Below are 27,276 nucleotides of genomic sequence, written 5' to 3'. Positions count from 1 at the left end.
CTTAATGCTCTTGCAAGGCGATCTCATTACTGCTAGATTTGTTGGTTTTCACTTTGATAAAATAGTCTTCCAGTCGTTAAGGGGAGATAAGAACACGGATGTTCAGCAGGAACAACATGAATTGTCATGACATGTCCCCACTATGTCTCATATCGATCCCCGTTAAAATGACGAGATCACACAAATATGCTGCAAACATGCCTGCAAGGAAGAACGTCCCTACGAGAAGACGTAGCGCCACCCTACAGGGAGGTAGGCATGGCGCCAACGCCAAAGAAAGTGGCACTCTGGCGTTATAGGCCATGACCGATGCGTGGGAGGCCCGTGGGTTTAAAGGATACTTTGGTACATTTTAATCCTTTGATCATCAACACTCAAAATTCGTCTCATGAGTATCTTCCAGATTATGGTCATCGTTGGGGGATGCCTCAACGTCAGAACCTATTCCTGAGAATATAGAGCTCTATGAAACTTACACTAGTGTACATGAGAAGTGGGATAGAAACTCCATCATAATTGATGATGTAGTTGCTCATTTCGTTGCGCATGAGTTTTTTGAGTCCGATGATATCGAACCATGCTCCGTTGATAAATAAATGCCAATGTAGAGAGATTTGGCCTAAATGGAAAGATGCGATCTAGGTCAAGATGAATTCTCTAACCAAGAGGAAAGTTTTCGAGCCAGTGATGCCAACACCTCCTAACATAAAACCTATGGACTAATGGGTCTTCGTTAGAAAGCGTGATAAGAAAAAGAGATGACAATCTTGCCTTATGGAGCATGGCTTCTCACAAAATGCCCTGGAATCGACTACGATGAGACATATTCTCTCGTAATGGATGTCATTGCACTCCACTACCCTGTCAGTTTGGTAGTTTCTGAAAAACTGAACATGTAGCTTACAAATGTGGTCACTACGTATCTCTATGGGGATCTAGATATGGAATATACATGAAGATTCATGGTGAACTTCATTTGCCCAAGTCAAGTCGCTCTAGACCACGGAGTGCGTTTACAATAAGGTTAAAACGCTCACTAAAGTGACTACTTGATTGAGAAGGGATATGCCTGCGCATTTCCATAACAAGTTTCAGATTCTATCACAGTTCATGTTGGACATGATCTTCATTGGAAGCCCTTAAAGAGTTAAGGGAAACTGCTGAATACTTGAAATCCAAGTTTGAGATGAAGGATTTTAGTAGAACATGATTATGCCTCGGTTTGGAACTTGAGCACCATGTTGATAGATGCTTAGGCATTTTGACAAGGTCAAGCCTTCAAGCAGCCCCATGATCGTTCGTAGTCTTGATCCTGAAAAGGATCCTCTTCGTCCAAAGGATGATGACGAAGATGTGCTAGAGGCAGGAGTGCTTAACTTGAGTACAATAGGCGCATTATTGTACTTAGCTCAATGCACAAGACTGGACATCTTATTTGTAGTGAACTTGTTAGCTAAGGTATAATTCTACTCCAACGCGACGCCATTAGATTAGTGTAAAAGATATCTTTTGATACTAGAGATGTACGATTGATATGGGCATGTTTTATCCCTATAGAGAGATGATGGATTCAGACCCATCTCACACTAGAAACGCCACCAACACTGGCCTGCGTCCTCTATCCCCATCCCAGAATGACATGTGTTTTGGAAGGTTTTGCTGATATTGGGTATCTCTCTGTATGTCTACATGTATGGTCTCGAAACGTGAAGGGTGTGTTGTGCTCTTTTTCCCCTTCGACCGATGTTATTTTTGTCCTATGGGGTTTTTGTTACTTGGCAAGGTTTTTAATGAGGCAACGAGTGGAGCACCACGTTTGGGCCACACAAGGGGGAGTGTTCAAGTAAATCCAGAATATGTGTCTGGGCCAAACTCTAGGTTACTTGACCTAGTTGTAAGAGAGTTATGAGTTAGAGATATTCTTGGAGATATTCATACATATCCGATTAATTGTACGATTATCTTTCCTTGTACAACTCTAATTCTATGTCTTGTAATCCTCTATATAAATTATAAAGAGACCCCTATTATCAATGAAAGCACGACTCAATTCTCTCCAAATTTCAGTTTTCCTTAAACAGTAATATCATTTTTATCCTTTTTTTTTTTAGGAAAATGAGATTTTATTCAAAGATCAAATAGGAGGATGAGTCTCTTGTTGTACAATGTCCAGAATACAATTTGGAACAGAACCAAACCAAGTTTCATGTTGACCTGAATCAAAAGCCATATTGGCTAGTTTGTGAGCAACTTTGTTGCTCGTTCTAGGCGCAAAACAGATTTGTACCCCCTGAATGTCCATCATCCCAACTCGAATGTCGTCAATGACACTTCCAAAGTCCAAAGACTGATAATCTGCATATGCAATCTCTTGAACTGCTTGCAGGCAATCAGATTCAATGGTTGCTTGGTGTAGTTGCAGCTGTTTGGTGAGGTCAATACCAGCTCTAATGGCTAACAGTTCCACATGCTTTACAGAAGTAACATGCTGCACCGATTGAGTAAAAGCAGCAATGAACTGGCTGCTTGAGTCCCGCATGATTCCCCCAATTTCTCCATGTGGTATCTGCTCTAAAAAAGCACCGTCAACATTGATTTTTACTCTATTGGCAGCAGCAGGCTTCCACTTCTGTCGTATCTGTTTAACCGGCAAGACAGCAGGCTTTCTGGTCTTTTGAAACTCTTCAAGCCAGGTTACACAACTAAAGAGCATATCAGTTGCAGTTTGTGACCTATTTTCCCATAATTTTAGATTTCTATTCTTCCACAGCGCCCATATGATCATCATGAGTTTCTCGAAGGTCTCAGCCTTAAGACTCAAAGCTTGCTCCAACGTCCATTCTTTGAAGTTAAGATTAGGAAGAAGAGAGCTCTGAATATTAAAGGAAGCACCAAATAATAATTCAAGAGCTATTGGACACTTACAAAAAATGTGGGCTGTGTCTTCAAGTCTATGAGTGCATAGCATGCAGTTGACTTCTCCCATGTATCCTTTAGTAAGCAGGCGGTCTCTTGTGGGCAACAGATTGCTACAGGCACGCCAAACACAGATGTGAACTTTGCCAGGGACATTTGCTTTCCACAGTCTCCTCCATAATTCTCTAAATGGATCACCATTCGAAGTTGTAGTTAAGACATTACCAAGTACTTGCTCCCTAGCCACCCAATAAGCACTTTTAACAGTAAAGAAACCCCTCTTCTCCATGCTCTACAAAAATTTATCTTGCATCGCACGTCTGCTAAGAGGGATCTTTAGAATTTGTGCAGCAACTTGAGGATGAAAATAGGTATACACTGCCCCATAATTCCAGAAACGATCATAAGAATTTATTAGGTCTGCAACCCTATCTAGAGTTGTATTTTCAGGCCTCTGAATCATGTATTGTGGACAGTTTGGCACCCAATTATCATTCCATATATGTACCTCAGAACCATCCCTAATTCTCCATCTAATACCTGCTTTCAAAACCGGCCTGCCTCCAAGGATAGTTCTCCATGAAAATGACGGTGCATCCCCTAACTCTGCTTCACAAAAGGAATCATGTGGGAAGTATCTAGCTTTGTACAACCTAGCAATGAGGGAGTGAGGATTGGTAACAAGCCTCCATTCCTGTTTTGCTAACATAGCCAAGTTATAAGCGTAGATGTTCTAAAACCCCATTCCACCTTCCTACTTAGTAAGACAAAGTTTTTCCCAACTCCTCCAATGGATTCTTTTTTTCTCATCAGTGGCTCCCCAAAAGAAAGACGCACAAAGCTGATGTATGTCATCACATAAACCTTTAGGCAAAAGATAGTAGTTCATAGCATACAAAGGCATGGTTTGAGCTACTGCTTTAATCAAAATCTCTTTACCTGCACAACTGAGAATCTTGGCCTTCCAATTCACCAACTTCTTGTCTAATTTTTCTTTGATGTATTGAAAAATCTGAGTTTTAGATTTTCCAATTCTCAGAGGGAGGCCTAAATAACGGTCATGCTCATCTACACACTTCACTTCTAAAATCAAAGCTAATTCTGCTTGGAGGCTATTTGGCACGTTTCTGCTAAAAACCACACTGCTTTTCTGAAAATTAATTTTTTGGCCATAAGCACTTGCATAGGTATTCATAATTTCTTTAATTGTAAGACATTCATTCAAGGTGGCTGCACCAAAGAGAAAACTATCATCTGCAAAAATAGGTGATAATTCTTGAAGACAAACCATACATTATTTAGAGATTCATTCAAGGTGGCTGCACCAAAGAGAAAACTATCATCTGCAAAAATAGGTGATATAAATGCTTTACTCGGCAAGGTTTTCATTCTTGAAGACAAACCATACATTATTCTTGAAGGTCACCGTAATCTCACTGCAATAGAATTTGGAGACTTTGTCAGTGTTTCAAAGAGTGCTACATTTACGTTACTTGCAGATAATTTCGTAGCTCGGAATATACTGTTCAAGGTTAAAGGATAGAACTTATTTAAAGTCAAGTGAGCAGATTTAGAGATCCCAATAGAAATACCCTACCTTAATCATAAAAGTAAAAAAATCCAGATTGTGTATAGACTAAACAGCTTATTTAATGTCTCCTCTAAATCACCTCGTAATAATTGAAGATTTTGTGGATGAATGGTTCCTACTTTTCACTTCAATGAAAATAACTTTTCAACAAACATCAGACTAATATTGTTAGATTCTGATAGATCAGCTGAATCCTAAAAGTTGTACATGGAACTTTTAAATTCCTCATATATTCACCATCTCCTTGTGTCAAAAGTCCATTGCAACTACTAAATAATAATATGGAGTCTCTCATATCAATAATACCATTATTGGCTCTCTTCTATTTCTTCTCTAAATTGGGTACATGTTCTAATGCAATGAAATTTGATCTAAATGATGAGGTATCACATACCATTACAGTGGATATGAAGGGTCGAGGAGATTTTAGAACAGTTCAAGAAGCCATTGATTCCATACCCTCAAATAACGCTTGGTGGATTCGAATCCAACTTAACAATGGTCTCTACTTGTAAGTAACACATCTCTATTTGTCTGAAGTTTAATGTAATTAATTAGGCCCCGTTTGGGATTGCTTCGCTTTTAAAAAAATCAGCTTTTATTCAAAATTTTGGATTTTATCGTGTTTGGTAAATAAATAAAAAACAGCTTTAATTGAAAGTTATAGGTACTGACAGCAGGTTTTAGAAGCAGCCCAAAGGTTGCTTTTAGAAGCTGCTGTGGATCAAAACACGCTCTGCAGTTGTTTGATGTACTGACAATACTTTTAAAAATATTATTTACCAAATACAAAACTGTTTTAATTCACAGCTGATTATTCTCACAACACAGCAGCCTCGATTTTTTTTAAAAGTCGTAGCAATCCCAAACTAGCCCTTAATCCAAGCTATGTGGTAAATTGCAAGCTCATTCATGTACTTTTTCTTTTTTATCTAGTGAAAAAGTGCTGATTCCTGAAGACAAACCATACATTATTCTTGAAGGTCACCCTAAATATCTCACTGCAATAGAATTTGGAGACTTTGGCAGTGTTTCAAAGAGTCCTACATTTACGTTACTTGCAGATAATTTCGTAGCTCGGAATATTCTATTCAAGGTTAAAGGATAGAACTTGCAATTGTTGTTATACGTATAATTCTAAAACACTTTTACTTATTCTTTAGCCTCATATTCATAATTTTGGAAATTTGGTTGTAACAGAATTCATATGACCATCTTATCAAAGTGGATCCTAATAACCGGAGAACTACTTGGGCAGTTGCGGCTAAAATTGTTGGAGACAAAGCAAGTTTTTATCATTGTGGTTTCATTAGCTTGCAAGATACACTGTGGGATGCCAAAGGTCGTCACTATTTCTATGATTGCGATGTTCGTGGTGCTATAGATTTTATTTGGGGCAATGGCCAGTCAATTTATGAGGTTAAGTTTTGTTGCCATATTCCATCAATAAACCCTAGTTGAATTTTTACCTATGAGGCTTTCTCCAACGTCCTCCACAAATGATAATGAGATAAATGAAAACACGCATATGTCCAATAGCTTGAACCGTCTATCTTCTAGGTCTCCTTCAAAGGTGAACGATCTAAAAGATGACGAGTTTCCGATTATTGAATTCTATAGGCGGGTATGAGTGCAATATTTATTTCAAACTTGGCTGCTAAGTTAACTAGACACTCTAGAGAGCATATAGCTACGTTCATCATGTATTTATGCTCGATCAAATTGTTTGCAGAAATGTCAGATAATGTCTTTGAGCAAATTAATTGGCACTACTGGCTATATTACAGCACAAGGTCGTGAAGGTCCAGACGAAACTACTGGTTTTGTATTCAAAGATTGTTATGTATGTGGATCGGGCACTGCATTTCTTGGGAGAGCATACAGAGACTACTCAAGAGTCTTGTTTTCAGGGACGTATATGGAAAATGTTATTACCCCGGAGGGTTGGTCCCTTTGGACACCGCCACAAATTCAACATGCGTAAAGTTTTTCTCTTCTTCTTCTTCTTCTTTTTTTTTTTTTTTTTTTTTTGCGTGAATCTTGTTGAAAATTAACAAAGGGAAAGTACTCATGCATTATTGATTCATTGTTTCTCCGATTAGGGATGTGATCACATTCTCAGAGGCGAATTGCAGAGGACCTGGAGCAGATACGTCCCGTCGTATTTGGTGGGAGAAGAAGCTATCAGATGAGGAAGTGATTAATTTAACAAATACAGCTTCTTTCATAGACCAAGATGGCTGGTTGGGAAAGCAACCGCGCGCATTAAGTTGATCTTTAAAATCCCTTGGTCAGTAAATTTACTAGTTTTATATATACTAGATGTAAAGAAAAGATATCGTAGTATAGCTAACTAAACCATAATAAAGAATTGTAGACAAAAAAACATAATAAAGAAACTGTTCCAATGTGTCCAACCTTAAACAAATATGTTAATTCAAATAAATTTACAGATTAAACATAACCAAGTATACGGTTGTGGTAACTACTACAAGTGGCCTAGTGGTTCTTGTCTAGTTGGGTATGCTCCATAACCTAGATTTGAATCTCGAAGCTGTCAAAGTGGCCAGGCACTGTGCTGCAATGCACAGTTGGAGCATTTCACATGCGCTGAAGGGGTTTTATCTTGGGCCTAGGAAGCATTTGGGTTCCCCTTGACAAAGTCAAAAAAAAAAAAAAAAAGTATACGGTTGTGGTATATGCATAGAGAAGTTGGTTTTCATGTAACATTTTTTTTTATGATTTCTTCCATTAATAAAGAAACAAGTTATGGTACTGTGATATTTATCGTATACTCATTTTACATCTATTTGAACAAAAATTACAATTTATATAAATCAAAATTGAGAACAAAGTTAAAATATTCATTTACACTATTTACATATAATTAAACAAAAATTACAATATTGACAACGAATTTGTTCAAAAATTTGTAACAAGATTGTTGGTGGTGAAATTACCATTAATAAAACTAAGATTACACAAAATAGGACTCAACATTATCACTTTGACAAAAATTTGTTGTCACATTTATAAATGTGTCTATAACATACGGGTATGCATTATAAAATTTTCATAAAGTAAAATTGATTCTTGTTTGAGTAATTGAGTTATAAAAGTGATAATTGAATGCATCTTATATGCATGCATGTATGTTAGCCAAATAGCTACCCATCAAGTATAAGGGGTACAAGTAATAATATAGGAATTTAAGAAAGGTTGTCAAACCTACGAGGATTGGATTTCTTTCACTAGCTAGGGTGTTAACCTAAGGAGAGCTAGAATATGCAAATGTACAATCACAAACCTAAATTCACAAGGAAATCTACGCTCATGGTGAGTATGTGTATTGTGGTGGTAGTGAAATTGTGTGTTGGATAGAGTGGTGAACCAAATTAAAATAAATGTTCAAATGTTAACTAAACTACTCTAAACTAAACTAGTAATATAATGGATGAAGTTAGGGGTTGGATTGTCTACCACTAACCTCCCTTGCAAGTATTGAAGTTTAAATACAAGTGATGCTATTCTAATTTCTCAATTACCCTCTTTGCATCCGGATAAGACTACGTACAAAGGCTTAAACTCCTTTAATGTTATCAATTCCAACCGGATAAGTCTAGAGTTAACTACCTAGGAACAAATCCTATTACTGGTTAAGTCTCAATTCATTGTTCCTAGATGCATAAAGCTTTGAGTTTAGATAATCATGCAAGCAAACCAATCCTAGATCTGGTTGATTTTAACTCACAACCTTCACATACACATAGAGGATGCTATCATGCTATCAATGTTCAAAGTTAACTACGCCCTAAACATTTTTTTGTAAGATGACAAATACAACACATTCAAAATAGTTAAGTTAATTTGAATGAATGCATTCACTTCTTGAATTAGCATATGAAGATGAAAATCACAAATAGCATAAAATGCAAATTAAAATATCAATTCATAAAAGTTTGGCTAGGGCTTCCAACCCTAGCCCCAACAAAGTAACTACTCACTCATAATTATATAAATTAGCATCAAATCTATAAAGTACATCAAAGTAAATTAAAGAGTTAAGTAAAGAATGAACTAGTTGAAGCTTGACAAATCAATGAGTAGCTTCTCCTTTGTTTTCCTCCTTCAATGCTTCTTGAATCCTCCTTGATGGTGGAATATATAGATGGTTGATGAACTTCTTGTTGATAGTAAATTGAATGGTGATGAAGATATGATGCTCTTTTGGCTAACTTTGAGTGGTAGTGATGTAGTAGTGGTGATGGTGATAGAGTAGTGGTGCTGGTGATGGAGGTTGAGGAGTATGGATATTATGGGTTTGAATTTTGGGAGGTGGAGATGGAGGTTTTGTTGGGGAGACAGAGATAGAAAGGAGTGTAATGGGTCATTGAGTGTTAGGAAACTTGTAGGAAGATGAGATGATGATAAAAAGGGAAGAGAGAGCCTTAAAGAGAGGGAGAAGAGGAAGAGAAGCAACTAGCCTTCTCTTCGTTAGTAAGAAAACAAGGGAGAAAGAGTGAGAAAAAATCAACAAAAGGAGGTGAAGCGTTGGGGAAGAGAAAGAATGACATAACGATGAGCTATGAGAGTGTAGAGTAAAAAAAAGATAACTTAGGAGAAGGAGGAGCAGCTAGCTCTCTTTATTGTGCTTGGGAAGCATGAAAATGAAGAGTGTTGGGGTAGTTTTGGGTCACCAAAGTCAATGTGACAAGCATGGGAGAGAAAGTACATAGAGGTGTCTATTATCCAAATAATAATATGATGGATTAATCTTGCCATAATCTTGCAGGATTATTCTAGGACTCTCCTTGATAATTTCAGCATCATAGACCTTCCAAAAATGCACAAGAAATCCGCCCAAAGAAGAGTTTTGGCCAAACTGCCTGTTTTGACTAGGATTCATTTTCTTTCTCTGAAGCTTCCTTCTAAGACAAGGATTGACTTGATATTGCTGTGACTCTGGATGGTTCTTGATATCCATGATCTATAACATCATATGTTGAAGAATGATCAATAACCTTCTAGAAAAACTCCAAGTAAGTTGTCGGAAAAGGTCTCCAAAAAAGTTTAGTGAATAGCTGACAGTTTCTGCTTTATTGGGAATCCTATTTTGCACATGATTTCCTGCTGCCTCATTGATGATTTTGACAAGTTATTTAGCTCATGTTGAAGTAAAACATTATATCTTTAAAGAATGGTGGCCCTTTTTGTAAAGATGCAATTGAAAGAATGTAAGAACCACTCTCCAATACTGTTCCCAAAAAGCTTATTTTGAAACTGCAGTGCAGCAACTATTTTGTATTACGATTTCCGTGAACTATTCCCTTGTAATTTCTGGCCAAAGGAGTGATCAAACTTAGTCATTTGCATCAGTACTATATGGTCCATGCCTTCATTGCTCCATTTAAACTTCTATTGTTCTGGAATTGCTTCACGAAGTACTTATGCCACCATAAGTGGTGGTGCATGGAAAATTTGCCAGAATTTCACTTTTTCTCCTCTTGTCAAGATTTTCTACAAAACATGAAATTAGATTAGTCAATACTAGATTGGACTCTTAGAACAAGTAATTTCCATGTTTTAGGGCACAAAAATATATATGAATTATGATCCAAAAATGTACGTTTTCCCTTTTCATTAAACCTTACTTTCTTTCCTTACTTTCATTTGGTCTCATCCAAACCCTACGTGCTACAACTTTCATCTTGCATCACTAACAAAATATTGAATCAGAAGTACGTATGTTGATGAAAATTACAAAAGCAAGCGAAGGGCAACAACCTAGCTAAATATGGGATTTTGTTAGGGAAACAACTTTGATTACATATATGAGATTTTGTTAGAGCCAAATCTCCCAGGGGTTGCTTTAGCTTTTCTCCCTGGATTATGTTTCTTGACACTGCAAGTAATTATAATCAATGAGGCAGTTCGTAGGCTAGCTTGTCCAGTTTGCTTTAGCAATTATAATGAGGCAGTTCAAAGGCTTGTCCAATTTGCATCACGTTCTCTAACCAAAATAGAAAAATGTAAACAGACACACATTAGCTGGGGTTAGAGGTATCTAGAGCCAATTAGTTAAGTTGGCTCCTTTCTATACAATCCAAGTAAGCAGATGCTAGCAGCATGAATGAAATAACCTTTTGGTGCTTCCTTATCAAACAATAATAGTAAAGCATCTGTTTTGTAAGATTTCAACTTAATGTATATGGGAATATGGGATATTAAGATTTCGCAAAAAATTAATGTTTTGTATATTTCCCTTATAGAAAATGTTCATCTTCAAATCAAGCAAGATTCTATTTTATACATCTCCTAAACTCATATAAAGATTACAAATGTTCATGTGAAGAAAGTAATAGATTATTCATCAATTACTTTACTTTTCTTGGTAGATTAATTACTTACTATTTTTCAAATAAAACAAATCAATTACTTTACTTATTCAGACATTACGACCAATCAATTTAATAATTATGTTTCTTAATATGATTAATTTATTATTCAAATTGATTGGTTATAGAAGTTTTGGGGGATCTAATACTTAAATTAAGCCTATTTTTAATATTAATAAGGTAAGTAAGTAACTAAAATCGAAGTATACCAAAAAATCTGGGGAGGGGTCCGGACCCCTTTGGGCCTATTAATAGGTCCGCCACTGCTCTCCTTGATGGAAAGAAAACTGTGTTGCAAAATCTACGAAGCTTATTTTGAATCTGTTCTGCAATATGAAGTTTCTCGTAATATTGGTTCTCTTCTTTTTCTTTGCTAAATTTGATGCAATTAGATATGATCTACAAGGTGATGTGTCGAGAACAATGACTGTCAGTAAGAATGGTCGAGGGCAATTTAGTACTGTACAACAAGCCATTGATTCCATACCATCAAATAATGCATGGTGGATCCGGATCCTTATTAACCATGGTGTCTACTAGTAAGTAAACTATTTTTTCTCTAAAGTTTTCATTCTCAAGCTATCCAATAAATTCCAAGCTCTAATGAACCTGCTATTTTCATGTCAAGTGAAAAGGTTACAATCCCTCAAGACAAACCGTACATTATTCTTGAAGGGAACCCTAATCATCTTACAACAATCGAATTTGGAGATGCTGGCAGTGTTGTTGACAGTCCTACATTCAAGGCACATGCAGATAATTTTGTGGCAAAAAATATAGTATTCAAGGTTAAGCATATATATTAGGTTATTTTCTTTTCTTGAAACAGATCAGAGATATGAGTTGAGCCATTTTCATATCTATCCTTGAATATATAATTTTGGTTCTTATTAACAGAATACTTACGACCATCTTATCACATTGGAGCCGAATGGAAGGAAAACTACTTGGGCACCTGCTACTGCAATAGATGGAGACAAAGCAAGTTTCTATAACTGCACTTTCATTAGCTTGCAAGATACACTGTCTGATGCCCAAGGTCGACACTATTTCTATGACTGCAACATTCAAGGTGCTATAGACTTTATTTGGGGAAATGGCCAGTCAATTTACGAGGTGAAACTCCTTTCGGTTTTCTCATATATAACAAACACGTTTAGCTGCATGTATGTATTTACACCTGATCAAATTCGTCCATGCAGAAATGTCAGATAACTTCGTTAGTCCACAAACTAGGCCAGAATAGTGGTTATATCACTGCACAGGGTCGCGAAAGACCTGAGGAAACTACTGGGTTTGTATTCAAAGATTGCCATGTACGTGGATCAGGCCCTATAATGCTAGGAAGAGCATACAGAGCATACGCAAGAGTATTGTTTTCTGGGACATATATGGAAAACATTGTTACACCCCAGGGCTGGTCAGAATGGCAAGTCAAACCAGTGTAAGTTTTTCTAAACATTGATGCTTTGGGAATCGATGATCGACTTGTTTACTAACACGCATGGCAAATAGCATAGCTTGACGTATCCATACCCATAATATGGTTAATTCTTTTTGGTTATAATTAAAATAGTGTGAATTTAGGGTTTATCTCTCTTCTTTAGGGGGAGACCATAATCTAACATTTAATTAAACTTCTGATCTTAAGTGATGAATAATGATAAATTTGATGGGGTTAGTGACTTTTACATACAGTTTTACCCGCAGCTAATGTTCTCTCTCTCTCTCTCTCTCTCTCTCTCTCTCTCTCTCTCTCTCTCGCTCTCTTCCTAGTTCCTACCATTAGTTAATTTTTCACTTCTTTGTTTTAATTATTGACACAAATGAACAGGGATTCAATCACATTCTCAGAGGCGAAATGCAGTGGACCTGGAGCGGACATGTCTCATCGGATTGCATGGGAGAAGAAGTTATCGGATGAAGAAGTCGAACAGTTAACAAATACAGCTTCTTTTATAAATCAAGATGGATGGTTAGAAAAGCAACCACATTAAGCCTTATATATGTAATCCATCTCATAAACCTTGAACAAACTAAAACGTAAAGGCCCTTTATATCAATAATCAATCTTTGAATAATAAAGAATCTGTTTAACCGTCCTTTGGGATAATTACAGCATGCTTGCTATCAAATTCCACTATACCACAAAGTTAATCAGACAACTGTCAAACGACTGTTGTCTGAATGAAAAACCTGCTGTTGTCTAGTAGCCTGATGTCTGATTGACTTCATTCAGACAACTGTCGATAACAGTTGTCTGTTTCTCAGTCACACAACACATATAAGTAAATATTTGTTGTCTGAATTTATCCAAAATCTAATGTGTGTTGACTTAGACAACAGCTTGTTATTTTGGTGTTGAGTGAAATTACTTTAGGACAACTATTTCCTGAATGTTGTGTTGTGTCTGATGAATCTCCAACAACAACAATATGTGAATGTTGTTGTCTGAAATGAACCTCAGACTACACATATTTTTGTTCTGTTGTCTGAAATGTATTTAAGATAACAGGTTGCTAGATGTAAATGTTGTTTGAAAGCATTTAAGATAACAATGTGCTGGATGCATCTGTTGTCTTGAATGAACCTCAAACAACACATAATTTTTGTTTCTGTTGTCTGAAGTTCATTTAAGATAACATGTTGCTGGATGATAATGTTGTCTGAAACTCCATTAAGATAACAATGTGTTGGATGCATGTGTTGTCTTGAATGAAACTCATACATCAGTGATAGTTTGGTTATGTCGTTGCAAGGAATTGCACACAATGTCTCCTTTATTAAAACTGTTGTCTGAATGTTCCTCAGACAATAGATATTATGTGTTCGTAAATTTATGTGTTGTCTGATGATATTGCACTACCACAGTTAATAGCCTTATATATGTTCTTTGAATTGAATAAGCACAACTGATTTCTGGAAATAGGCAAATATGAAATACAAATTAGTTCAAATGTCATTTACTAGCACATCATTGTCATACATTGCCAAAACACACCGAAACTACAAATAGGGTACCCAATTGTATGAAGTATTTCTTACATATATATCAATTCAAAGTACTAGCTATTCATGTCCAACCAAAACGTAACCACAAACTTTGAACTGAAATAACAAAATAGGTCTCAAAGAAGTACCAACACAAATCTTACATATATGTTTTAACCACAAACTTTTCCCACTCAGTTCTGACCACCCAGTGTGGGTTAAAGAGAAAGGACTTCCTGCAAAAACAAAACACTTGTTCAATAGTAACTATATTGTAGAATAATTAAGTGATACTTGAGCAACATCTAATGTAAACTGAGTTCAGTGGAAAGGATTTGCACACTCTCTCAGTTCAGTGGAAAGTGCTGGCACGGAAAATTTGCTGTCCATGTCAAGCCACCAAGCCGTTGGTGCAATCAATGCATTCTTATGGTCTTATGGACTCTAGAAATCTAGAATCGATGGCTAATGGCAACATAAGATGGCATAACTCTGTACCAATAAATTGCAAAAAAATGTTTCCAATGGTACAAGTATGGACTTCCAAAGAAAATTAAGCATCCGTACATTTTATTGGTTTACTGTATAAAATGGCCCAATCACCATTTCAAGGGGAGCCACATAATTTCATACAAATTGCTAAGAATGCAATGCAAGGTTACTTAAAATTTCTCTGTAACAGCACACCATCTTACATGGGTACACAGTATATAAGTATAATATTAATGTGCAAGCCTACAACTGTACTGATAGCTTATAGACCATAATCAATATAAGAAGCCTTATATGGCTTTCTATCAACTAACTACAGAGAGGCAATTCAGTTTATTGTAAAACTACTTTAAAAATATCGGTTATGCAAGTAAGCTTATAGTGTTATTTGGAAATAACTTGGGGAGTCCACTAATAACTAGACAAAACTAGAGTGATCAAGACTCACCTAACTGTAAAAGATGAAGGCGAGAGAGCTCCAGAAAGTAATTACTGCAGAAATTCACAAGACTCACAGCCCTATGAACTGAACTAAACCCATAATAACTTCCTTGTGCCTCACCAAGTTGTCCTAAAAGCAAGGGTTCAGTCCATAGTACTAAATAACCCATAACAACTTCTTGTGCCTCACCAAGTTGCAGTCCAAATAAAAACCTAACTGGAAGTAGCAACTAATATGATTTTACCTTCCAGACAAGTATATTGACATCGTGTTGCTGTCACCATAGAGGTCTGGACTGACCTGTTGTTATGCACCAACAAGTATCAAGATCAATAATTCAATTTTCAAAAAGAAAAAACAAGAATTCAACTTATTAGAGCATAAGATATATAATAAAACTGGACTTTGTTGCACTGAATTTAGGTGGTGATGGCTAGTGAACTGTGATCATCTGGTTCTAGTCTGAATCAATGAAAAAATGATTTTCAAATCATTTCTGTCAAAGTATTCGTTATTCAGCTTCAATCTTAGGTGTGGCCAACATAATACTTTTGGCATGCAATCAAAATTCAATCAAAACACCATGTCTATATTTGAAACTGTTAGTGATTTGAATAACCAACTCTTTGTCTCTCTTCAAATGCACTAGTACAAGACAGATATTCTGCATAACATGAAAACACAAGACAAACACTTGAATGGAATGAGTTATAACCCAGACAGCCCAAGAGCTCATACAACTACGTCAATAGAGAGATAGAACATAAAATTTTAGTTTTGTAGTGTGTACAACATATTAAGCACAGTGAAGAACGAGGATTATTATCATTCAAGCTCCAATAGTTAACAACCATAAAGAAGTTCTTGCATGAGGTTTCCAATGTTGAGAATGTTAATTGGAAATCGTCTATGCATAAAACAAATACAAACTTGTGTAAAAAAAATATAAGAAAAAAAAAACACAAACTTCACAATAGCACAACTACACAAATCGATTTCAAATCGATAAAGATATTACAGTTACCTGCACAGCGGAGATGAAAAATCGCAGCCAAGGTCGAGTCCTATCTCCTTCAAATCCCTACAGAGGCTCTGTCGATGTAAACAATGGCGCGCTCAGCTCCAATTCTCAACCGCAACGCCTCCCCGCCACCGCCGAATACCTCCGCCATTTTGGTAATAATATTGGCATGCCCTCTGTTTATATGAAGAAGTGGCAATAATATTGTGGTCATAATTCCTAAATCAGAAGTCATGGAAGAGCATGAGAGCATCATCAAGGTTCTGTTAGGTCAAAGGATAATGAAGAAGATATAAAGAACATTGTCTAGAGACTCTAGACAGGTCCTGATATCATATAAACAAGGTAGCACTTCTTTTATTGCAGAAACAAAAATGACATTGTGAGAAAAGCAAGTAGAATTGTCATTGCACTCCACAAGGGATCTGGCAAGTACTGAACAACAAAAAATGTGTGCCATAGTGATTTTGGTGCAGGAACATAGTTGACAGGAAATTTTATTAGATAAGTCTGTTGTTTGATTCTGCCCAATTTGTTGTTTGATTGGAGTATTTTTATTATTAAGGGTCTGTTAGAGTTATCTGATATAGACATAAGGGGTATATGTATCGAGCCAAACACAAAAGCATTAACAAATGAGCCAACTTGTCATTAAGTTAATTGATGTCACTACATAAGTAATCATGTAATTAATAATTGAGAGGAGCCTAAAATCACACTATTCAAACACCGATACAACTCAATCTCTGTCAACAGATGTAACAAAAGTTTTAATGATCAAACACCCCACATCAAAGAGGCCTACCCGAAACATAATATATTATATTTGACACAAAATATCTAGTTGCATTACCTTAGCAGATTTAGAGCATGGCTTCTTTGGACCTTCTTGTTCAAGTGCTTCTTCAAGAAGTGGTTCAGGGGCCGGGAAATGTTCAACAAAACGAGCAGTCACAAGTCTAACAAAGTTATCTTGAGCAGCATTCTGAACTGCAGAAAGAAAACCCAGAAACAGTACTTACTATCCCCAATAGAAAATAGCATGTATAGGCATGGAGAGCACAAAAAAAAAGTACATTTAATCACAACATCCCATTAAATTCTCTTTTCCTTCCCACAAAAGAACACTATTGAATTCATCATTTTCCGATATCAAATAGGTCAAACATTAAAGCAATACCTTGACTGCTATTTGATTTGGATTTCTGATTGGCTCTGTCCATTAATTGTTGCTGTGTAAGTTTGCCGCGCTCAAGTAGACCAGCAAGAAACTGTTTGCACTACCAAAACAAAGCAAATGTAGATAAAACACCAATCCGACCCCCAAAATTCACCAAACAAAAAAAAAATTAATTTTATTAAGCTCAATCCACATACCAAAAGCAATCAATCCCAACAAAAAAAAATAATCAATTTTTCTAATTAAAATCATTCTCTACACTTGCTATTGAGTATGATATCAAAATCAAAAATGAACACAAAACAAAAATCAGAAAAGTGAAAAACAAACCTCGTGCCTGCGAACACTCAAACCCAGCTAAGGGAAGCATTTCTTCAATCCACCGGAAGAGAAAGTTAGGGTTTATGTTGGCCAGTATCTAGATGTCTAATGCTGGGCCTTATTGTATCAGAGCTTGAAGTAAGAAAAACCCGCTGAGATCGAGTGAGAGGGAGGTGGAGAGCTAGGGTCGGTGAGGTTGAGAGGGTGAGGGGGATTAAGGGTGAGAGCGACGGTGATTGAGGGTGAGAGCGATGGTGAGTTGGAGGGAGACCGAGAGCGATGGTGATTGAGGGTGAGAGCGATGGTGAGTCGGAGGGAGGCCGAGAGCAATTTGGGAGGGAGAGTTTGACCCAAATTTTTAGCTAAGGGAGGGAACTCGGGTTTGCTACTAGGTTTTGGGTGTTTTTTTTTTTTTTTTTTGGCGGAAAGGTTTTGGGTGTTTTGAGAGGGGAAGAAAATAAATATAAATTAATGATTTTTTTTTTTCATTATTCAGACAACAGATATCCTTGATAGTGTTGTCTGAAATCTCTCAAATTTACGAAAGGATCATGTGTTGGATGAGTAGAGATGAGACGACAGGTTTAAAAAATCTGTGGTCTGACTAACTCAGACGACAGCAAAAACTCATGTGTCGTCTGATGGCTGTCGTGTGATTAAGTTATTCTAGTAGTGTTCATGCAATTATAGGTATCCAAATTACGAAATTAAGCAGTTTTTTATTCATGAAATTGGCCGGTTTTGCAACTACATTAATGGTCAGAACCCAGAGCTGAAAAATTAATAACAACATCCGTCCATGGAGATTCACACAGATTGAGCAATTGCAAAAGCTAGGAATTCTGTCTGGAACTATTACAGTGGAGCTACCTTTGTTATTAGTTAAATTATGGAGGACAGGTCAATTTAGCATGAACTATTCAGCAAACCAAGCTAATTAATAAAGATGGGGAGGACGGTTAATTTGGTCAAAAATGAATCAATCGCCAAAATTTTAGACTGAGTATGGATTAAGTCATCCTCTTTTGTATGTCTTTCATTGAATCTGTACTGTGGGCTCCAACAGAATTCATATGAACCACCTTATCAAATTGGATCCCAATGGGAAGCAGATCTTGGAGCACCTCCTGCTGCAATTTACGAAATAAGTTTTTATCACTGTACTTACATTAGCTTGAAGAATACACTGAGTGATGCCAAAGGTGGTCACTGTTTTTACGACTGCAATGTTTCAAGGTGCTATACACTTTAAGGCAATGGCCAGTCAATTTATGAGGTGATATTCCTTGCTTTTTCTCATATTATCGAACACACATGTCAGTTGAATTCGTTAGCAGGGACTGCACTGGGTGTGTGTTCAAAGATTTCCATGTATATCTTCCTAGGAAAAGCACACAGGACATAGGCATTCAGGGACGTAAAAGGAAAACAACATAGCACCAGAAGGTTGATCAGAATGGCTAGTTGAACCAGTGTAAGTATCTTTTCTAGATACTATCAGAGCATCCACAAATAAAAAATAAAAAATTATTGTAGAGAATTGGAATTGCAGAGAGAATTGTGTGGTATAATTGATAATAGGAGCCATTTATATAGGGAGTTACAGAGTACATGAAAGGTAATAGAATCCGATCATAACTATGAATCTAGAACCTTCTCCTATTACAACTCTACGACTAAAACCCTAGTTTGAAGAGGCACACATGATGTCGACTTCCTTCAACACTCCCCCTTGTGCCGCTCAAACTTGGTGATGACGCTTTGATTGTTGCCTCGTTAAAAACCTTGCCAGGTAACAAAAACCATGTGGGACAAAAAGAACCCTAGTCGAAGGACAAAAAGGGCACAACACGTCCTTCGCTCTTCGAGATCGAACATGTAGACATTATGCCTCTCCCTTGTGCCACTCAAATTTGGTGATGACGCTTTGATTGTTGCCTCGTTAAAAACCTTGCCAGGTAACAAAAACCCTGTGAGACAAAAATAACCCTGGTCGAAGGACAAAAAGAGCAGAACACGTCATTTACTCTTCGAGATCGAACATGTAGACATCATGCCTCCCCTTGATGTCAATATCTCCCCCTGATTGCTACAATCATGGGAGTTCGGATAAATTTCTCAATCCGATGCTCTTCACATGTTTCTCGAAGGTGGATTTTGGTAACGACTTAGTAAATAAGTCCACTGCATTATCCTCTGATTGGATTTGGTTCACTTCAATATTTAGAAGTGCTTGTTGTTGCTGATTGTAAAAGAACTTAGGTGATATATGCTTGGTGTTGTCGCCCTTGATGAAACCTAATTTCATTTGCTCAAATACAAGCTACATTATCTTCATAAATGCATGTAGCTAGGTTCATCTATGGTAGACTTCAAACCACAAGTTCCTCGAATGTGTCTAACTACAGACCTTAGCCATATGCATTCTCGCACAGCTTCATGTAGAGCAATAGATTTGAGGAAGTATCAACAAGGGTCTGTTTTGTAGACCTTCAAGATATCGCTGTGCTTCCATGGTAAAGACATAATCCGTTTGGGAGCGACCTTTGTGAGGGTCAGAGAGATACCCTGCATCTGCAAAATCCATCAAGACATCGTTGTCATTTTGATGGAGGGAAGGAGGAGGACGTCGGCCACCATGGACGGTGTCACCGGTGTCAACATCACAGATTTTTCCTTGTGGGGTTTGATCCCACACTTCCATTATTTCTTTTCTCCCTGTAGGGATAAAACAAGCCTATATCAATCGTACATCTTAAGTATCGAAAGATTGTCTTTATACCAATCCAATGGCGGCGTGTTGGAGCAGAGCTATGTCGAGCTAACAAGTTTACTGCGAACGAGATGTCCGTGAGCTAAGTGCAATAATGCGCCTATTGCACTTAGATATGACACTTCAACCTCTAATAAGTCTTCATCCTCATCCCTTGGACGAAATGGATCTTTTCCGGGCTCAAGACTATGGCCGATCATGGGAGCACTCACAAGCTTTGCTTTATCTTCATTGAAGCGCCTCAGTAATTTTTGAGTATATGCTGACTGAGGGATCATAATCCTATCACTACGGTGCTCGAGTTCTAGTCCGAGACAAAATCGTGTTTTCCCAAGATCTTTCATCTCAAATTCAGATTTCAAGTATTTAGCAGTTTCCTTTAACTCATCTAGAGTTCCAATTAGGTTCATGTCATCGACATAAACTACTACAATTGCAAATCCGGAACTTGTCCTTTTTATAAACACGCTTGGGCATATTTCATTATTGACATATCCCTTCCCAATCAAGTAGTCACTTAGACGGTTATACCACATCCGTCCGGATTGTTTCAATCGATATAGTGAGCATCTCAATCTTATTAAAAACGCGTTCCGTGGTTTAGAGCCACTTAATTTGAGTAATTGAAGTTTATCTGGAACCTTCATATATATCTCTGAATCTAGATCCCCGTAGAGATATGTTGTAACCACATCCATAAGCTGTATGTCAAGTTTTTCGGAAACTACCAAACTGACAAGGTAACGGAACGTTATAACGTCCATTATTGGAGAATATGTCTCCTCGTAGTCGATTCTAGGGCGTTGTGAGAAACCTTGCCACTACTAGAATAATGCTAATAGACATCACGTCATTTAAATCAGTTTGGATTTTACGCGATGTTATAAAATGTTCTAACATCAGTTTTTAAAAATACGATTTCTATTGATATGATAAACATCGATTTTTACTGTTGACTGATGTCTATATTTTAGTTTCCTAAATTTTAAAAACACGCGGAAATGACTAAGTGACAAAATTTTATGTAGGGGAACTAAAATTCCAATTCCCTCCAACACACTGGTCAGTTTCCCACTACTCATATTGACTAGCATGACTTAATCAATTTTCTTTCTCAACCCTAACCACACGACAGCCGACCTCCTCTTCCTCATCCTCATCCTCCTCCTCCGACCAACACCCGACGGCTCTCATCCTCCTTCTCCTGCTCCGACCGTTCTCCACCCAATGTCGGAGCAGCACTTCTCTCATCCAGTTTGACTTCGACGTACCTTTTCTCTCTTCTCTTTTCTCTAATTCACCGAATCCGACCATTCTCCACCCAAAGTCGGAGCTCCGCCTTGTTCCCTCGTCGAGCCCTAACGTTAAAGACGGGTTCGATTCAGGTATTTTGGTTTGGGTTAATTCGATTTTGAGTACTGTAACTGGATATTGATATTCGATTGTTTTCAATGTCTTTGGGTTAATGTTTGATATCCCTCTGGTTAAAATGGAGGTTATTAGGTGGATTGGAGGTGGGTTAATTCATATAAATAAGCATAAGTCATGTCAATAGCAGTTATCTCAAATTGTTTATGCGTAAATGATTTTGTGTTGTCAATTGCATATTGATACTTAGTTGTACTCAACACTGTATGTTGTTCTGAAATGTGAAGTTCATTTATATATCTTTTGAAAATCTTGGATGCTAAAGAATTTAATTTAATAAAAAGAAAAGAATCAGATACTTTCATTTGTGTTCTGTATATCTAGTTATAGTTCTGTAATTTCTTTTCCTTTGTTTGGTTCCAAGACAGCAGCTTGTACAAGTTGCAGATTATTCATGAACGCTTGTATACTCAAGGCTTCATCAGGTTTGTTGATGTTCTTCATACAATAGTTGATTATTTACGTTTTGTTTATTCACAAAGTAGGTTGAAATACAGACAGTATAAAGATTTTTTCTACGTGCTAAAAGTAGCCTCCAGTCCAGAATAAAGATTCATCAGGTCTTGGTTTGGGTAGAGTACTAATGCATGGCTAGTTAAACACACTTGGTGAGTGTGGTCTTCTGTATGTCATGAAAATGATTTCTGCTAGCGTGGCCAGTGGCTCTGGGTCCATGTTTTGCTTGAATTACATTTTGGTAAATTGGCAAACGTAGAGGCCACTTTGCTTTAAGTTTTTGTGTTGGAATGCTCTGTCCAGATAGTGTTAAGTTTCTTTTTGTTTAAAGGGTTCTGATAGTTGTCTGACAATACATGTTTATGCTCGTTCTATAGCTATCCGTGTACCGAGAGCACATCCTATCCTTCTTCTTTTGACTTTAGAGGCACGCTTGGTGCACAAGTAAATAATCCCGTATGGGGTAGTTATGTACAGAGGCTGCTCACTGATGGTTATCAAAAACCACGATCTGGGACAGATGCAGGTGATCATCCTCCTGTTACTCCATTGAGGTCTGCCACTGAGGATATGCTGGGAAATGATGCGTGGAGATTATACGAGTATGTCTGTAAACACTTCATAGGGACTGTATCTCCTGACTGCAAGTATGTAAGGTAAAGCTTCATTGTTGCTCATTGTTTCTTTTTAAGCAACTTGATGAACTGCATATACAGTCTTAATTGACACTTGGATTCAGAGTGCTTCTTCCCTTGGGCTTATTAGCTGAACATCAGGAATAATTAAGCTATTTTACAGCGTACTCTCTTTGATTAGATTTTCTGGTTCTTAATTATTGAGAAGCTGCACCATTGTGTATAACTGCAGTTTGTTCAAATTCCTGTTAGAGATAGGAAATTAACATAAAGTGTTACAAGTTTCAGCAAGGTTATGACAATTTCTATAAAGTTGCTTGAAGTTGACCCTGTGTATTTGCATCTCAATGTCCATTCCAGAACAAAGGCAGAATTTTCAATTGGTGGAGAGTTCTTCCATTATGTAGGACAACATATTTTGGTGAAGGGATTTACTTCTATTATGCCATGGTTAGCAGTAAATGAGAAAAATCTTCCTCAATTTACAGAAGGCGAGAAAATAGAAATTGCCAGAGTGGACCTTCATGAGGTAAATGGGATGAGCCTTCATTTTTCACTTATATTTTATCTTCATTTTTTTTTTTTTTGGAAAACTGAATTCTTATAGACTTGTTAGTATGTTCTCATTTTAAATTTTATTCTTATATTGAGTCTTCATGAGGTATCTGCATTGTGTTGGATTTTATTCATTTGTTTTTCTTTTAGTCTGATTTTGTGGAGGGGGATAAAATTTCAATTTAATACCCCTCTGCTTAGAAGAAAGGGTTATGCTCTTGGCTGATGCATGTGAAATAAGTGTGGGTAGAAAAGAAAAAAAGGCAGAAATAACATACTGTAATATCCTGGTGGGCTGGTATTTTGTCAATTTTGAATCTTTAAATTCTGCAAGGTATGACCTCACCTCCAGAATATTTAAGTGAGAGTGAGCTAATTTTGCTTATGGAGAAGAATGGAATCGACACAGATGCATCAATATCTGTTCATATTAACAACATATGTGAGCGCAATTATGTGCAAGTTTCTATTCTCTTTCCTCTCTCTGCTGAAAATTTGTTAATATCATTTAAACTGGTTTTTACGAGACTTTTGTTTTGCTTTACATTTAACTGGCAGGTACAATCTGGCAGGAAGTTGGTTCCAACTGCCTTAGGTATTACTCTAATAAGAGGCTATCAATGTATTGATCCAGATCTCTGTTTGCCAGATATCCGCAGTTTATTGAGCAGTAGATTACTCTTGTTGCTAAGGGTCAAGCAGATCTGAATGTTTTTATGAATAGTTGGTTTTCAATGTCCTTGAACTCAATCTCCCCAATAGCAAGAACAATAGGAAAGAACAGGACCCATATATATATATATATATATATATCATTGTGTTTCATTGAACAAAGCAAGTTAGTTCAAGAACTAATGTCTCTGATTCAAAATCCAAAACCGCCAATGCTCTCTGATTGCTGGAACTCATTTTACTGAGGTTTGTCATTTTGTGGGAAGCAGAAAATGTTTGATCAGTGTAGAGCTGATAGAATTTTGGTGTTTACATACTAGGAACTGTTGTTGAACTTTACCACAGCAACCCATCAGAAGTTTGAAGGTGTTTTCTGAATTATTTTGATTACAAACTAGTGGTGGTTTTTGTTAATTTTGTGTAATCAGTGGGTTTCCAGGTGAAACTTTTTTTCTAGTTCTGTGTGGAGTTTAAACTTGTTTACTATTTACTTTCTTTGCTGCTCTTTGTTTAGTAAGGTTTTCCTGCTAATTCTTGTAGCATACATTCTTTTTTGATGTTGCGGGCAAGTGGGGATTTGAACTTGGGACCTTATCAAACATAATGGATGAGAAAAACCACTAGACTTATAGTGACTTAGTAGTATTTCCTGTAAAGATTGTTTACTCCAATTGATTTACATATGTTAATTTTCTGCACACATTATCTTAATAGTTTGATGATAGAATTCTAAAGAAAGTTTTTTTTATTATAATTTATCTTATCCTTTAAAGAATGGTGGTTGATATGATTATCGAAAAGGAGAAGGTAAAAGGAATGGTGCTTGATATGATTCATTTGCGTAGGTTCTCTTTGACTCATGTTATAGGGCTTTGTCATAGACTGAAGTGTTAATTTTTCAGGTGCATATAGAGGGGCTCAGGGTCAAGAAGATGGAGATATAGTTGTGGGTTTCTCTCTGAAGAGTCTTCTGAGATAATGTTTTCTATTCTGAAATGGAAATGGTCATGGTCTATGACTCTATGATACCGGCGATTACTTCTATTGTGGGATTGGTTTCACTAATGTTGGCTTCAAAAGTTCATCTGTTCTTCTTTCCATTAGTTCCTTCTTTCGAGTACTTTAGTCAAACTCATAACTCTTGTGTCCCAATCAATGCTTCCACTGAAGCAATTACGGATCATTTTAGGGGAAATTAAGAACCTCCTATTGACTTAGAAAATCATTTTCCAGCTGACTTGCACAAGGCAGTTGTTTTTCGTGGAGCACCATGGAAGGCAGAGATTGGCCGGTGGCTTACTGGTTGTGGCTCAATTTCTAATAAAGTCAACATTGTGGAGGTAATAAGAACAACCTTTTACATGTTGTAACATAATTTTTTTTTTTTCTGAATGAGTGAAGTAGATTTCTTATAATGGAGTTAATTCATGTACAGAAGGAATAAAGAAAATTAGAAACATAGAGATGAATACCTTGCAAGTTTGAATCAGGATGTGGGAAGAGAAGTGGGAGTGAATGGGTGTTTACTCAGTTAATCTATGAAACCAGATGACACAAAAATGTTATTATTATTCTTCTATTTTTATAAGCCCTTGGAGATATGTGAGGTGAATATCAATTTTTATGGGAAGAGTATTCGTGTTAACTAATTGTTTTGTTGGCAGTTAATAGGTGGGAGTGGCTGCAAAAATGACTGCAGTGGTCGAGGTTTTTGTAATCGTGAATTGGGACAATGTCGGTGCTTTCATGGATATAGTGGTCAGTATAATTTCATCTTCTTTCTTTCGGTGTGATTAAATTAGTACAAAACTTCAAATAATTAGGAGCAATCAGAAGTGGGTATGATGCCTAATTAGTCATCTCTCGAAACAAACTGTGTTTATACCATAATGGTATTAGTTTCTGCTATGTACTTTTATAAACAGCCAACTAATTAATATGTCAGCTACTCGCCAATCTTTCTAGCTTCTCCTTGGTTATATTTTGTAACCATACTACCACAGCAGATAGCAGGCATAGTGAGAAACTTGGTTTGCATTATAATATGACGAGTACAGCAGTAGTTATGGATGCTAGGATAGGAATGTCTTGTAAGCTCAATGTCTTTTTTTGTCTTTCCCTTTTCCTTTCCTTTCTTTCCTTCTGTTTTTCTTGTTATAGCTAATTGTTCATTTCATTTTATTTGTAGGTGAAAACAAAAGAACAAATGGGATATAAGTATGGCGAGGCTTGCTTTCGTTTATGTTTCTAGTATCATGTACCATTTTGACTTAAATTTTTGTTTTATTTCGACATGTTATGCATAGAAATACTTGGGATGTTGTTATGTACTTTGAGCATCAATATTAATCAAAATTTATTTACTTACGATATGTTTCTCATTAGATTTCCTAGCAATAGTTACAAATCAGTTTATAACTATAAAAATGAAGCCATATAAGTTCTAAAAGAAAAAATTGATGTCCCATTAGCCAGTGGATAACAAAATATTAAGTAAGAAATGATGTAACACAACCCAATGAACATCGACTTATTAAGTAAGAAACGATGTAAAACAACCCAATGGACATTGAGTTATTAAGTAAGAAACGATGTAAAACAATGCAATGGACATTGACATTGTGTAAGAAACGATGTAAAACAAATCAATGGACATCAATTTATTAAATTAAAAACGATGTCTAGTATAAGTATGAACATCGGTGCCAACCTCAAAAACTGATGTTTAATAGAAAAATGGACATCGCTTCATAAAAGGAAACGATGTTTAATAGATTAATGAACATCGGTCGCGTAATACAAAAGAATATAGATTCAATCTTAAATAGTGTGATATATGGCAAGTACCCGTGAAACTTATAAACAGTAGGCAAACTTCAAAAACACCGATGTGTAAGAGAATATAACACATCGTTTCTAGAATGAGTAACGATGTTAAAATGAATACTAGTGTTGTTGGACCTATATTTTGGTAAGCATTAAATGCATAAATATGAAGGTTTAACAATATCTAAAAACACCAATTTGTGATCATAATAGCAGTTTAATATCGATTCTGGAATATAATCCGATGTTTATTATTATATGGGATATCGGTTTTTAACCGATGTCTATTTTTTTCCGATCTTTTACATCACCCACTAACACGTGTACAAATTTTTTTTTACATCGGTTTCTGGCCGATGTATATGAGGAAAATTCTAGTAGTGTGCGCCACAAGGCGGGGTTTGTATCTAATAACCTCATTTTTCTCATTAATTTTTCTAACAAAGACCCATTTATGGCCAACATGCTTTATATTTAGGGGTGTCAGCGTTATAAGCCTAAATACCTGTCTCTTTGTTAGTGAATCCAATTCAACCTGGATCGCATTTTTCCATTTAGGCCAATCTACTATTCGTTGACATT

At 36.6% G+C, this 27,276-nt stretch overlaps 2 protein-coding genes and 1 long non-coding RNA gene across 15 annotated transcripts; 1 reads left to right on the top strand and 2 right to left on the bottom strand.

The window, feature by feature from the left end:
- Nucleotides 1-2,134: 2,134 nt before the first annotated feature.
- LOC112183874 lies at nt 2,135-3,205 on the bottom strand. Its single transcript, XM_024322189.1, has one exon. It carries the CDS (start codon nt 3,203-3,205, stop codon nt 2,135-2,137), a length of 1,071 nt encoding a protein of 356 aa, XP_024177957.1.
- A 10,754-nt stretch (nt 3,206-13,959) lies between these two features.
- Nucleotides 13,960-16,777, bottom strand: LOC112190526. Its single transcript, XR_005807004.1, has 4 exons — nt 16,702-16,777; nt 15,852-16,067; nt 14,834-15,127; nt 13,960-14,129 (listed from the first exon to the last, which is right to left on the bottom strand). It is a non-coding gene; the product is annotated as an uncharacterized LOC112190526 (long non-coding RNA).
- Nucleotides 16,778-21,194: 4,417 nt separating this feature from the next.
- Nucleotides 21,195-26,235, top strand: LOC112184170 (DNA topoisomerase 3-beta). 13 transcript variants are annotated; one of them, XM_040513165.1, is made up of 8 exons: nt 21,195-21,507; nt 21,922-21,975; nt 22,527-22,662; nt 23,002-23,170; nt 23,755-23,791; nt 25,102-25,208; nt 25,540-25,626; nt 26,057-26,235. In XM_040513165.1, exons 2-8 carry the CDS (start codon nt 21,945-21,947, stop codon nt 26,117-26,119), a joined length of 630 nt encoding a protein of 209 aa, XP_040369099.1. In that variant the 5' UTR covers nt 21,195-21,507; nt 21,922-21,944; the 3' UTR covers nt 26,120-26,235. The 13 variants fall into 13 exon arrangements, 10 of the variants coding, with proteins under 10 accessions (XP_040369099.1, XP_040369105.1, XP_040369098.1 ...); XM_040513171.1 differs by having other exon boundaries at nt 22,384-22,662; XM_040513164.1 differs by having other exon boundaries at nt 21,919-21,975.
- Nucleotides 26,236-27,276: the final 1,041 nt, after the last annotated feature.

Source organism: Rosa chinensis, chromosome 2, assembly GCF_002994745.2.
Source record: "Rosa chinensis cultivar Old Blush chromosome 2, RchiOBHm-V2, whole genome shotgun sequence".
Classification (NCBI taxonomy): domain Eukaryota; kingdom Viridiplantae; phylum Streptophyta; class Magnoliopsida; order Rosales; family Rosaceae; genus Rosa; species Rosa chinensis.
This window is presented reverse-complemented; position numbering and strand designations above follow the sequence as displayed.